At 38.8% G+C, this 12,979-nt stretch overlaps 1 protein-coding gene across 7 annotated transcripts in view; it reads left to right on the forward strand.

Annotated features, from left to right (window-relative positions):
• Nucleotides 1-12,979, forward strand: part of ARFGEF3 (ARFGEF family member 3) — an 89,987-nt gene that overhangs the window by 64,383 nt on the left and 12,625 nt on the right. For all 7 annotated transcript variants that reach the window (XM_017825912.1, XM_017825913.1, XM_017825909.1 and 4 more), the window contains 8 exons: nucleotides 1,328-1,450; nucleotides 4,319-4,422; nucleotides 5,956-6,100; nucleotides 8,366-8,494; nucleotides 9,028-9,204; nucleotides 9,764-9,878; nucleotides 10,644-10,746; nucleotides 11,378-11,509. In XM_017825912.1, the coding sequence (XP_017681401.1) occupies nucleotides 1,328-1,450; nucleotides 4,319-4,422; nucleotides 5,956-6,100; nucleotides 8,366-8,494; nucleotides 9,028-9,204; nucleotides 9,764-9,878; nucleotides 10,644-10,746; nucleotides 11,378-11,509 (1,028 nt within the window). The remainder of the gene's footprint in view (nucleotides 1-1,327; nucleotides 1,451-4,318; nucleotides 4,423-5,955; nucleotides 6,101-8,365; nucleotides 8,495-9,027; nucleotides 9,205-9,763; nucleotides 9,879-10,643; nucleotides 10,747-11,377; nucleotides 11,510-12,979) is intronic.

Below are 12,979 nucleotides of genomic sequence, written 5' to 3' on the forward strand. Positions count from 1 at the left end.
AACCTCCTTTCAGGTAGTTGTAGAGAGTGATGAGGTCTCCCCTGAGCCTCCTCTTCTCCAGGCTGAACAACCCCAGCTCACTCAGCCTCTCCTCATAGGACTTGTGCTCAAGTCCCTTCACCAGCCTTGTTGCTCTTCTCTGGACCTGCTCCAGCACCTCAATATCCTTCCTGAACTGAGGGGCCCAGAACTGGACACAGTACTCCAGGTGTGGCCTCACCAGCGCTGAGTACAGGAGAAGAATCACTTCCCTGGACCTGTTGGCCACACTGTTCCTGATGCAGGCCAGGATGCCCTTGGCCTTCTTGGCCACCTGGCTCATGTTCAGCTTCCTGTCAATCCAAACTCCCAGGTCTCTCTCTGCCTGGTTGCTCTCCAGCCACTCTGTGCCCAGCCTGTAGTGCTGCATGAGGTTGTTGTGGCCAAAGTGCAGGACCCGGCGCTTGGCCTTGTTGAACCTCATCAAACCTATGTGAATAATTTTGAGCAGTAGTGCAGGCATACTGAGCTTGGCTGAGCCCTGGTCACTGTCCTGCTAGAGAAAGGAAAGCGGACTCTATACAACTGGCATGTCTCATGTGGACTGTCTTCCTTATCGTGTGAACTCTAGTGCTCTCAAACGTTAGGGTAACTTAGTGTGATAATCTAGGCAAGTGCTTGTCCAGGCAGTTAATCACAAGGTTTTCAGATTGCTAGTGCTGCAAGAATGTGCACCCTTCTCAGAGATGTTCGCTTGTATAGAAACGGAGTAATATGGGAAAATAATTTCATTCTGTTCTTTTGCCCCATTCAAAGGCATTTTAAATGTTACAAGTCATGTGTAAGGGACGTGAGTTTCTTCCTAAACTTTGTCTTTGAGATCTATTATAATTGATGGCTGAATGCAGGTGTACACAGCTTTTGAAGACTGATCATCTACTTGGGAAAAACAAGGCTATTTTGTTACTGTATAGTCTGAATAGTTTTCTGCGTGATTGATGTCACCTTGGCAGTTATCAAAAACTAAACTAGAAACTAAACATAAACCTCCACCAAACAGAAGTATTAGCTACTGAGCCGAGTTCAAGAGCTCAGACCTGCTCTTACCATTTGGACAGGCATATGCTAGTATTTGTCATAGACTAGGCGAAGGAGGGAATCTGTATCACTTCCTATGAAAGGCTACATGAGTTGCCTCAGGAGCAACAGAAGGTTTTACTTTTAAGATCATTTCTGTCTCTGTTCAGAATAGAAAAGATTCTGCAGATTCAATTTATTTGTTGAAAAATGGTTGGAAAATCATTTTTATGGGGATTGGGGAAGAGTTCTCATCTCGTTATTTCCACAGGAAAACGCCAGGCTCCAGTGTTTGATGTCTTCGAAGCATTTCTAAACACAGACAGCATCCAGGTCTTTGCCAATGCTGCCACCAGTTATATTATGTGCCTTATGAAGTTTGTCAAAGGACTGGGTAAATATTTTCCTTTCCTATTAAGTCATGATATGTCAAATTTGATCCTGCAGAAGAGGATAATTCAGTTGTGTAATACATAGTATGGTAGAAAAGAGAGAGACAATGAAGAATGTGAGTCCACAATGCTTAAAAAAAAAAAAAAATCAAAACCAAGGGATTATTTGGTAAACATTTTTAGTACTCTCAGTTCTTCAAGTTTTTATAGCAGCAAAGATGCATCTCACAATTAAGTGTCTGCTTTGTCTAATCTTAATTTGCAGCAGAACTTGCTTACATTCATTTAAATAATAAAATAACAACTAAACTCAAAACCTAGAATATTGCAGAAATGGCCTGGCATTGTGCAGAGACACCAGGGAGTGTCTCCAACAGAATAGAGTATGTTTTACGGAATAGGGTATGTTCGGAGGTGAAAGGCACGTCTCCTTTCTACCCTTGCCCACCTCAGCAGCAGTAGTTTGGTATATGCACTGCTGAAAACCTGCCAAACCTTCTGTGAGGTCCCGAGCACTGCAACTAACTCCACTGTCCCTGTGCTTTGTATTGTGTTACTGAGGGCAGCAGAGACCAGAACATCATGTCAAGGTGACCCTACAGAGTAACTGTGGTGCTTTGCCAAAATTCAGAACAAAGGGAAATGCTGGGTGGTTCTGCCCCCACACTCACCCTGATCATTAGAATTCGACACTATTCATTGAACTGTGACAATGATGGGGTATTTTGGTTATGTAAATTACAGAACTTTTGATGAGTGGTAAAATGGGGCTTTTGGTTTCTATATGTATATTGATTCACAGAGGATTTTATGTCTGTAAATAACTCCCTTTGATTTAAATAAAGCACCTAACTGCAGCAAATCTAGTCTTTAATGTTACTCTTGTCTTATTAAGCTATTTCACCATCGATTTCGATGGGGGCAGAATTCAGCTTGTGATGACAAACCATAATTACTACAAAAGAGAAATAAACTTGCATGTTCAATACCAATAGAGGGAACTCATGTGACTTCTGGAGAGTTCAAAAGCCTGTCTTATATTTCTTTAAGTTTCTTAGTTACATGAGATAATTTTGACCCTGAAACAGGAGGCCAGGCCCAAAAGAGTTAACTAAGAAATTTGGGCCTGCTAACAAGTTACTAACATCCAAAATGATCTGTGCTTGTTCTGTTCTACTTACTGGACCAAAATTTAAGAGAATGGTAAAAGAACATGTAATAGGCCTAGAGGTAATAAATTAAGATGCAGTAGGATAAGGTAGACATTTGAATAGAAGAAACAGGCCAGGAGCCAAAGCTTTTTCCAAGCTTCAGTGAGTGGGTCAAGAACAATGGAAGAGAAGGAAGGTCAAGCTGAGGAAGATGAGTTTAAGCCCCCAGACCCATGGGAGGAAGGACAGAACTACCCCCAAGGTTGAGGGCCAAGAGAAGCAACCGCCTCAAGCCCCACCTGAGCTCCATCTATACTCCGCCTGTTATTAATATGCATAGATAGATGTTGTAATTACTTGAATATGCATTTAATCATGTACGAAAATTGTATAAAAACTGCTGATTTTGTGTGAAGCGGTTGAGCAAGTTTTTCCAGCAATAGTTGGCTTGCTCCCAGAGCTGCTAATAAATACCTTTGTTGCTCAAAAGATCAAAGTCTCTGGGCAATTCATGATACCGGATTTTTTGGATTCATTCCCTTTGTGGTCACATGTCAAAAGCAAGAATTTTTTTTTTTTTTTGTATTAAAGGTAATAGGACTATGGGATACTTCAGCAAGGAAAATACCGTGCTATGTGCATTTAATGTAAAAGTAAAGGATTCAAACTTCACTGGCTGACTTGGCTGATCTTAATAGTGGACAAAACTTTAAAATACGTTATGGAGGGAATCGTTAAGGGCATAGAAAAAGCAAATAAATATAGTGAAAGGAGAATAAAGTAGGACTTAATAAAAGCATTTCATATTTATCTTGTGGTTTTTCTGAGAGGAATAGCTCAACACAACAGAATGTTTACATGTATAGGCATTTAGTAAAGTTTCAAATTTGGCACTGAATTGAAAGTATTTGGCTAAAACATAAAAATAGTTATAAGCCAAGTATTCTAAGGTGGGCAGAACACTGGCTGACAGGGGAGGAAGACAGACTGTGCAGACAGGAAAAATGGTGAAATGAAGGGAGTTGTCCAGAGAGGAGCTCTGCAGCAGGATGCCTTGGAACTGCTCTGCTTATGGAATTCACTTAATGAAGCTGACCTGAAAGAAAGAGTCTGCTGATGTCATAGAGTTGGTAATACTAGCAATATTGAGGCACTACAGTCTGAGGATATATATCATACAGTTGAAACTGTGAGACTTTGACGCCTGACTTAGATAGCAGAAGGAAATATAGTAGCACAAAATATAAAATGGTGTATTTAAGCAGTAAATAAACTAAAAGGAAGAACTTGTGGTATAAAAGTTTTCCAGGGCACTGGGATGCAAATTAATAGAAAAAAATGAGTATAGAATTGAGCAAATAATAAGAATATGATATGAACAAGTAATTACAACACTCATGGAAGAAAGTGGAGTGGAGTCAATATAGCAGATAATATAATGTATGATTATTAGAACTCCCAAGGGCTTCACTAAACAGTTATTAAATAGGCATATGGTTATTAAAACATTTATTCATATACAAGTTTGTGGACAAACTGTGACCAGTATTACTGTATTGTTTGTGTGGGGATCACGTGGTTGTTATCTAAGATGATCAAACAAAGGATGTTTTCTGGCTTCTATTCAGACATTAAGGCATAACTAATGAAAAAGGAAAACGAATTCTATGTTTATTTATATTCTTCTGTCCTTCCCAATGCTGCCTTTCCTGTCCCCAGGGGAAGTAGATTGTAAGGAGGTGGGTGACTGTATGCCAGGATCAGGATCTGCATCTACAGACTTGTGCCTTCCTGCGCTTGATTACCTCAGGAGATGTTCTCAGGTATGATGAACAATCTTACACAGGCATTAACCTTGCCTAGGAAACAGTTCTAACCTGCAGGCTTTGCATCAGTCATGAGATGGTTTGCATGAACCCAACAAAGTCTGTGATGACTCTGATGGTAATATCCTGCACTGCCAAATGGACAGTGGCTATATCTGAGGGAATATTATACCTTGTAGGCCAATTAGTTGTGAGAAAACTGATGATATAAAAACACACCCAGGAAGCATGTGGGAAAATGCGAACAATCAAAACCTAGTAGTGACATATTTAAAGCTAAATTCATTCTTACTTAAACAGTAACAGTGTTGGGAATGAAAGACCAAAAACAAAACAAAACAAAAAAACCACAAACAAAAAAACCAAACTAAACAAAACCAAAATCCCCCCAAAACCCCAAACAACAACTTGAGAATTCTCAGATCTTAAGAGCAACAGGTTACACCCTCTGAAACACAGAAGCATTTTATCTGTACCATCAAAACTTATCTGAAGCTTGGGGCAAATCTGTAACAATTGGAATGCTAGGGTGTTTCCTCTAATCTCCTTGCACACAGCACATATTATTATCCTGGGTTACCTGGACAATTTTTTATCTGACTTTATAAAGTTGTTTGTATTTCTGTAGTACCTGCAGGTCTTTTTGTTGGACCCCAGACACGTTTTTTCTGGGTACAATACAAAGGCACAAAAATGGATATTACCATTGCTAAAAGGACTTATATCTAAATTCAGATATAATGGGTGGGTTCACTACACAGACTGAGGAAGAATAAGGCACTTCAGGATAATAAACAGCAGACATCAAATTCTATTTGCTATCTTGTTCACTGAAAAATTAGTGAATATCCATGCATATGTCTAATGTATGTTCTGTCTATACACTGTTTGCACCACATCACTATTCCTCATCCTTAGAAACCTCAGCCTACAGTGAGAAGAAAATATTTTCTCCTCTTCGAAAGAAGCAGCCATTTATATCTTTTTACTTGCCAGTAGAAGAAGAACAGGAATGACTGAAAAAAAATCTTGTTTATATATTGCAAATACATTATTTACTTTAGAAAGACCTGATAAAATGCTGGTAGAGTCCCAGCTATAGCACAATTCAGCAGTTTGTATTTGTTTTGTGATGGACAACCCAGGCAATGAAGCTCTGAAGTAAACCTGTACAGGTCCTTTTATCAGTATTTACTTAGTCCTTCAGAGCTTAAACATATTTTGTGTACAGCTAATGGAGCTTCACAGGTCATAGGTGCAATCAGTGAGTCGTAACATTTGCCCTTTACAAGTGAGAAGAGAGCACACTTCCTTCTCAGAAATGTGTTATTTAAATTGCTGCTTTCCCTCTCTTTCACCCTCAACCCTTTACTTGTCAATGAACAGAAGACTTCTGGACTCTTAATTGTGTTTTCGTAGCTTTTATTTTATTTTACATACTTGTGTTGTATGTGATAGCTTTTACAAACTTTCCTATATATACTTATCTTCTCTTTTTTTTTCTGTCTCCTCTCCACTACCCTCCCCAAGTTGTTAGCCAAAATCTATAAAATGCCCTTGAAACCCATCTTCCTCAGTGGTCGGCTGGTTAACTTGCCCCGAAAAGCGCAGGAACAGTCAGCCAGCAGTGAGGATGGTATTGAGTGCATCCTTTCTGACTTTGATGACGACACTGGTAAGTGTATTGAAAGCAGTAAGTGCAGAATTAATCAATTACTTCTCCCACATGTTGCTGTAAATTTTGCCAACTGCTGAAAGCAAAAACTTCATCCTTTGTCTTCCTGTTGTCTACATATACACATGTGCACACGCAGAGCTTGGAAGTTCAGATCACATCACCTTCTTTATGTAAAGATATAGTTTGTATATAAGAAAAATACAACCTGTCTGCTAGGGCAAGACAACAATATTTTAACAAATAATTATTTTTATTATCCTGATATTCATAATACAACCAGTGTATATTTCTGAGACCTAACACAAAAAAAACCTTTCTAGATCACAGCTGAAGTAAAGGAGTGAAAACCTTTTAAGGTTGGTATTGGCAGGCCTGCCTTAAGAGAAAAAAAATATCAGTATTTAGTTACAGTCTAGAAATATAAGGAATAATGGTTTAAATGTTTTCAAACTTATATCCTGTGGTCTGTTGAAATAAACAGTGAATTTCTGAAGTCCATATAAAGCTCCATGACCTCCAGAAAAAACAAGCAACATTTGTCTCCTGATTATTTGTGTGGTTTATATAGATTGTGGATTAATCAGGTGTTTGATGAAATAGATCTGTGCAGAGCCAAGTGGTAGAGGAATGCAGCCTTATGGCTTCTGAACTCAGGAGGCTTTCACAGCAATACAGTCACTTTTGAATATCTGAACTATTGAGCTGTTCCAAAGAGACTGTTTCTGTGAAGAATCAGCTCCAACCTGTCAGAAAGCAGGCTAACTCCAATGCATGTCATTCATGTGCCTCACCAGACTGGCCCTTGGTACCTACTTTTATCTAGACTCTTCCATCACATGGATTGTCCTGTTCCACTGCTACCCTGGATAAAGGAGAGAAAAGGTGCTCTCTGAAAACAGAAAATCACAAGTCCTATTTTTTCACAAAACAAGCTATTACTTTCTTCTTTCTGTGTTTGGGTTTGGCTTTGGTTTGGTTTTTTCCGCTCTAGGAATTTCAGAATATTTAACTGGGATGTGGGAGACCCAAGTCATTGAAGCCTCTGCTTTGAGTCAGATTTGGGACTCGGCCTAGGGTCTCCCCACCTCAGGTGAACACGCTTTACCTACTGTTCTGGAGTGGTTCTGTCTATCAGTGTCTTCCTGTGAATAGAAAGGCCATCCCACAGCAAAGAAGCCTTCTGACTTGATTTTTGTCACAGTTAAGCACTAAAACTGTCACCCAATTTGTTGTTTAGATGGTAATGGTGTTGGAACATTGCTAGGCAAACTGACTTTACAAAGACAGGAGGCAGTGCTTCATCTGGCGCTTTAGTGTTCAAAGTCACTACCAGGATGGGGCAAAATGTCTTAGCCTACTTTGCCATATTTGCAGTGTATTTTCATAGTGTATTTGATACCAGCAAGTGTCATGCAGACACAGACTACATCAGCATAGCTACCAGTGGCAGACAACGTGGGCTTATTAGTGAACCAAGGTAAAATTCCTTTTACCTAATAAACTCATAGCCTTCTTGGCTTAAGAATAACAGTATACATTGGCAGGAGTGTAACACGCAAGATCCTTCTAGTCGTTCGTGATATGACAGGGAACTAGCAAGTACTTAAGTGGTCTGTGAAAAATTAAAGGGCAGCAGTTCCTAGCCATCTTCAAAATTGTATTGAAAATTAGTTGTATCCCATAATCTTTTAGGGAATACGTTTGCCAACTCACCTGTATCCTAATTGCTGTTCTGGCAATTGTCCAGCTCTGTGATCTTTTAAGATCTAAAGATAATGTGAGGCAGCCTGATGATACCTTATGAGACATTTTACTGTTCAGTTTTGGGTACCAAATAGAGACAGTTAAATTATGGCTAGTCACCTCAGGAGCCTTACTTAAAAGCATAACCTAAATGAGTACAATCTCCTCTGGGCAGCATTTGCAATGATAATGAGATATGGTTTTACTTACATACTTTTTATGAGACATTTTACACAAGGTTAAAGAGACTGGATTATAGGGAGAAGTAAACTAAGACCAGAATAAGGTGTATGTGGAGGAGGAAGGATGGCACAAAACAGAAACTTAATAAAAAGAGTGGGAAAAGGAGACTATCATTTCAAAAATGGCTATTACCTACAACCATTACACAGCAACAGTGAACATGCAAGAACCCGTGATCTTTAATTAATTTGTTTCCATCACTTTGAGGGCAAGTTTCACCTGCAGTCAATGCAGTATCTCACTCATGGTTTTTAATCTTCCTTTCTTTACTTGTAGGCCTTATCAATGTCTGGATTATTCTGCTGGAAGAATTAACAACTGCCATATCCAACTGTCCCCGTCAACACCAGCCTCCTACTTTGGATCTGCTCTTTGAACTGCTGAGGGATGTTGCCAAGACACCTGGTAATGAAAGGGCTTGACAAAACGTGAGCTAGTGGAGTCCTGACCCAAACCTTTTAGAATCCTAAACCCCTTCTGTAAAGTGTGCTACTCATGCTAAAGCTGCACAGAGACATTCTCTCATAGAAAGGGATTTTTTTAGAGTGGATTTGTTGTTCCAGTTACTGCATTGTTCTGTTGAAAAAAGTCGTCTTGTAAGAATATATTGAGCATATTCTTAAATTCATTGCACAAATAGAGAGGTGCGGTACTCTATTGATGTCCTAGCTATAGAAAATGTTTGCTTGGTGTCTAGGAAATGGAAAGAGAAAATTACATAATCTTGCAGACCTTCTGGGAGAGACTGTTGGCTAAATGTTCATGTAGTACCTCTCAACTAGATCCAAAACTCTTGCCACTCTCATTCCACAAAAAAGTTTCAGAACTTCCTTTCTTTAGCATTACCTCAGGTCTCAGCTTGGAACAACTTAGCAAATTTACTGAGCATGGAGGCTTTGTAAGCAAAAATATACAACCATCATTATGTTTATTTTAAGGACCAGGATTTGGCATTTACGCGGTTGTACATCTTCTTCTTCCTACGATGTCTCTTTGGCTCCATCGCAGCCATGGTGATCATTCTTACTGGGATGTAGCATCTGCTAATTTCAAGCATGCCATTGGCCTTTCCTGTGAACTTGTAGTGGAGCACATTCAAAATTTCATACACTCAGGTATGTCATTGTACTGTCACATCTGTCATCAGTGACATGTTACTGATAGATACTTGTGGAGATGGTTTCTTTGCTTTTTTGGTTGCTCAAGCATAAAATAAGAGAAGGAGGAGGGTTAAAATTTTCTGTTTAGGATTTTTTATTTTTCATTCTTTATAGGATTACAGGGAAATTACAGGGGAAAAAATTGTAAGGGACTTCTGGAAGTTTATGGAAGCTTCCTGCTCAGAGCAGGGCTATCTTCAAAATTAAATCACTATAGTCTTTAGTATACTTTCCAAAAGAAGATACAAATACTTTGATCATGAAGAACTAGAACATCAGAAACAGGATCTAAGAGAATTTCTCCTGTACCACATAAGTCCAGACATTTTATATTGTTAACATCAAAAGGAATTGTCTTATTTCAACTTGATGCAACGCATGTTTCAAGAGCTGCATAAAAAGAATTTGTTTTTGCAAATTCTCTGAATAGCATTTAAGTGTAGCAAGACTGTGTATCTCTAATTATAATGAAAAGGCAATGATGTTGAAAACAGCCTGTGTCTTTTCCTTATAGATATTGGTTATGAAAATATGATCAATACTATGCTGAAAGATCTTTTCAAGTTGCTGGTAGCCTGTGTGGCAGAACCAACAGAAATTATTTCCAGAGTTGGCTGCTCTTGTATCAGGTAATCCCATCTGTTCACTCTTAGCATATTCAAAAAAAGATGTCTATGTCTTTGAAGAACTTGTGGACTGATTAAGTTGGTCAACATCTCAAAAGATGTCCACAATATATTTAACTTCTTGTTATTTGAATAATGAATTTTAGACTTACTAGCCTGTTCTTGCTGTTTTCAGTGTGCTTCAGAACCTGTGATTTTAGGCATTACTGTATGTATGATTCCCATAAAAAGCTCTTGGACATTACTTTATATCTAGTTAGTCAATAATTGATCCTTAACAAAAATACTCAAGGGTTTTTCCATTGGAATTCACACATCTTTAGAGGTAATTAATATCTTTCACAATCTTCAGGTTATTACAGTCATAATCAAAATAAGTACTGCATTTATGTACTTCACAATGTGTGGTTCTTGTGGCAAGATGAATACTTAAAGACAAAAAGCAAAGGAGAAAAAAAGTCGAAACTACAGTGTAATTACAAAAATAGGTCAGGGTAACAACTGAGGAGATTGGATTACTAAATGAGCCTGTTGTTCTGTTTTCATAGAATCATAGAATGGTTTGGGTTGGAAGAGACCTTAAAGATCATCTAGTTTCAAGACCTCTGCCATTGGCAGGGACACTTTCCACTAGACCAGGTTGCTCAAAGCCCCATCCAACCTGCCTTGAACTCTTCCAGAGACAGGGATTTTCAACCTTCTCCATTTACAAGTAAGAATCATCTAGTTCCTTCTTGAACATGGTAACATTTTTCTGTGTTCTTGCAGGTATGTGTTAGTGACAGCAGGGCCTGTTTTTACAGAAGAGATGTGGAGACTTGCCTGTTGTGCCTTGCAGGATGCCTTCTCTGCCACTCTGGAGCCAGTAAAGGTAAAACTGCCTTTTTGCCTACAGTCAAAATGTAATCACACTATAGACTCACTAATTTTTGACAAGTATTTTTTAATTCTTCAGACAAGTTTTTGTGTATAGAGCCAGGAAAAGAAGCTTAAAGATTGTGTCATAGCTTTTTTTAATTTGTCAATTCACAATGAAGCATGTTGCACCAACGATGGAGATTGAAACCAGTTTTTCTAAACACAGAACAGACAACACTAGTAGCTAACAGACTTATTTTAAATTGCCTTGCCAGCATGAAATCAGAAGAGTTCAGTAGGTGAAAACTTCCCTTTTGATCCATTTCTTCCTCTGGATTGACTATTAGAGAGAAGACGATGTTGCTTACTTAACCCTGCAGCTGCATGCTTCATATAGATTAGTTTTCGGCTCACTGGCTGTCTTGTAAACAAAACATCCTGTTAAATCATCGCAGGCCAGAGTACATAGGAAGCTGTAGTGCCTTTCCATTGGATGTATTAAATTGCTAAATAGCAGGTGACCAGCTGATGGTAATGGGACAGGTCACTCTGAATCTTGTATTTCACACAAACAGGCTGGACATTGCTACAGCCACTGATTTCTTTAACGCACAGTGAAAGTCTGATGTTGTGTCTCTCTATAGAACCTGTTGGGCTATTTCCACAGTGGTTCTGAAAGCTTTAGTGGAGATGCCTGTGAAGTGAAGGTGGCAGCCCCCTCCCTCTCGCCAAGTGCTGAAGCGGAATACTGGAGAATCAGAGCCATGGCACAACAGGTACTGATGGATGTGTCAGGGCAAGTCAGAGAACCTTTTGAAGTTGGAGGTTTACTTTATGAAAGTAAATTTTTGCCACCACCTTCCTCACAAACCCTACAGGTAAAGACTTCCTCATCACCAGACTAACATTTATTTATTTAACAGCAGTATTCAGAAAAAATAATAAAACCAGGAAAATAAAACCTAAAAACTGTCCCCCTGTAAATAGGGATTAGGAATGCCTAGAGTGGGGAAAGATGCATGAATACCTGAGGAAAACTGACGATGAGATTATTGTGTAATTAGCAACATTAGGGTACATCAGTGGAAACCTTTCTGATAGAGGAACAGAACGTTACTGTGAATCCCCATCTAGAATGTCATATACATTTCTGTTTACTCTGTTAAAGAACGATAAATTCAAAGGACAAAAAATGTGCTAAAACAGAGATGGGGATATGAAACTAGGAAAACAAGATTTGTTTAACCTATCAAAGCAGAGTTTATAGAGAAATGCAGATTTTTTTTCTCTATAAATATCTAGATATAGATTGCAGAGAAGAAAAAGAGTTGCTGGGAATTAGAGGATAATGGTGATATTTAAAAAATTATTTAAAACTCACAACTAACTCCTCATTAGCAAAGCAGACTTTGAGACAACTTTCTTAGGGTCCTTTTGACTACAATGGAGGTTATTCATTTTATGAAAGTAGTTATATGAAACAAGTTCTTTGAAATACAGAAGACTGAACTTAATGACCTGTGGGGAACCATAAAACTGTAAATACTGTATGACAGCTTCAGCATGGGAAAGCACCTAGATTAAAACAGCTAACAGATGTTTGGTATCAATTTCTGACTTAAAAAATCATACCCTGATGCTGCTTGAAAATCTGAAACACACAGACCAGGATTGGTGATCACAAATAATGTGGCAGTGGCAGACATTTTTCGAATAGAAAAAAATGTTTTAAATTCAGTTTTAAAGATGCAGAACTCAAGAAAGCAGGGAATGTGGCATTTATACTTTTCTTGTAGACACTATCAGTGGCACTCCCTGAGTCCTTCTCAGAGGGAATTTACTGCAACTATGAAGCTACAAAACAAAGCTACAGCAACTGAGAGTTGTCTCCCCATTTCCCACTGTTGGCTGGGATGCAGTTAATTTTCTTCCTAGTAGCTGGTAGAGTGCTGTGGTTTGAATTTAGTGTGAGAATAATGTTGATAACACACTGATGTTTTACTTGTTGCTGAGCAGTGGTTACTCTAAGTCAAGGACTCTTCAGATTCCCATGCTCTGCCAATGAGGAGATGCACAAGAAGCTCAGGGGGACAGCTGATGGAAACCAACCTAAGGGATATTCCATACCATAGATTGTCATGCTTAGCATGTAAATGGGGGGAGTTGGCAGGAAGGGGCTGATCACTGCTCAGGAACAGACTGAGCATTGGTCAGTGGGTGATGAGCAACTGTACTGTGCAAGTTCA

Source organism: Lepidothrix coronata, unplaced genomic scaffold (genome assembly GCF_001604755.1).
Source record: "Lepidothrix coronata isolate B3197 unplaced genomic scaffold, Lepidothrix_coronata-1.0 Scaffold123, whole genome shotgun sequence".
Classification (NCBI taxonomy): Eukaryota; Metazoa; Chordata; class Aves; order Passeriformes; family Pipridae; genus Lepidothrix; species Lepidothrix coronata.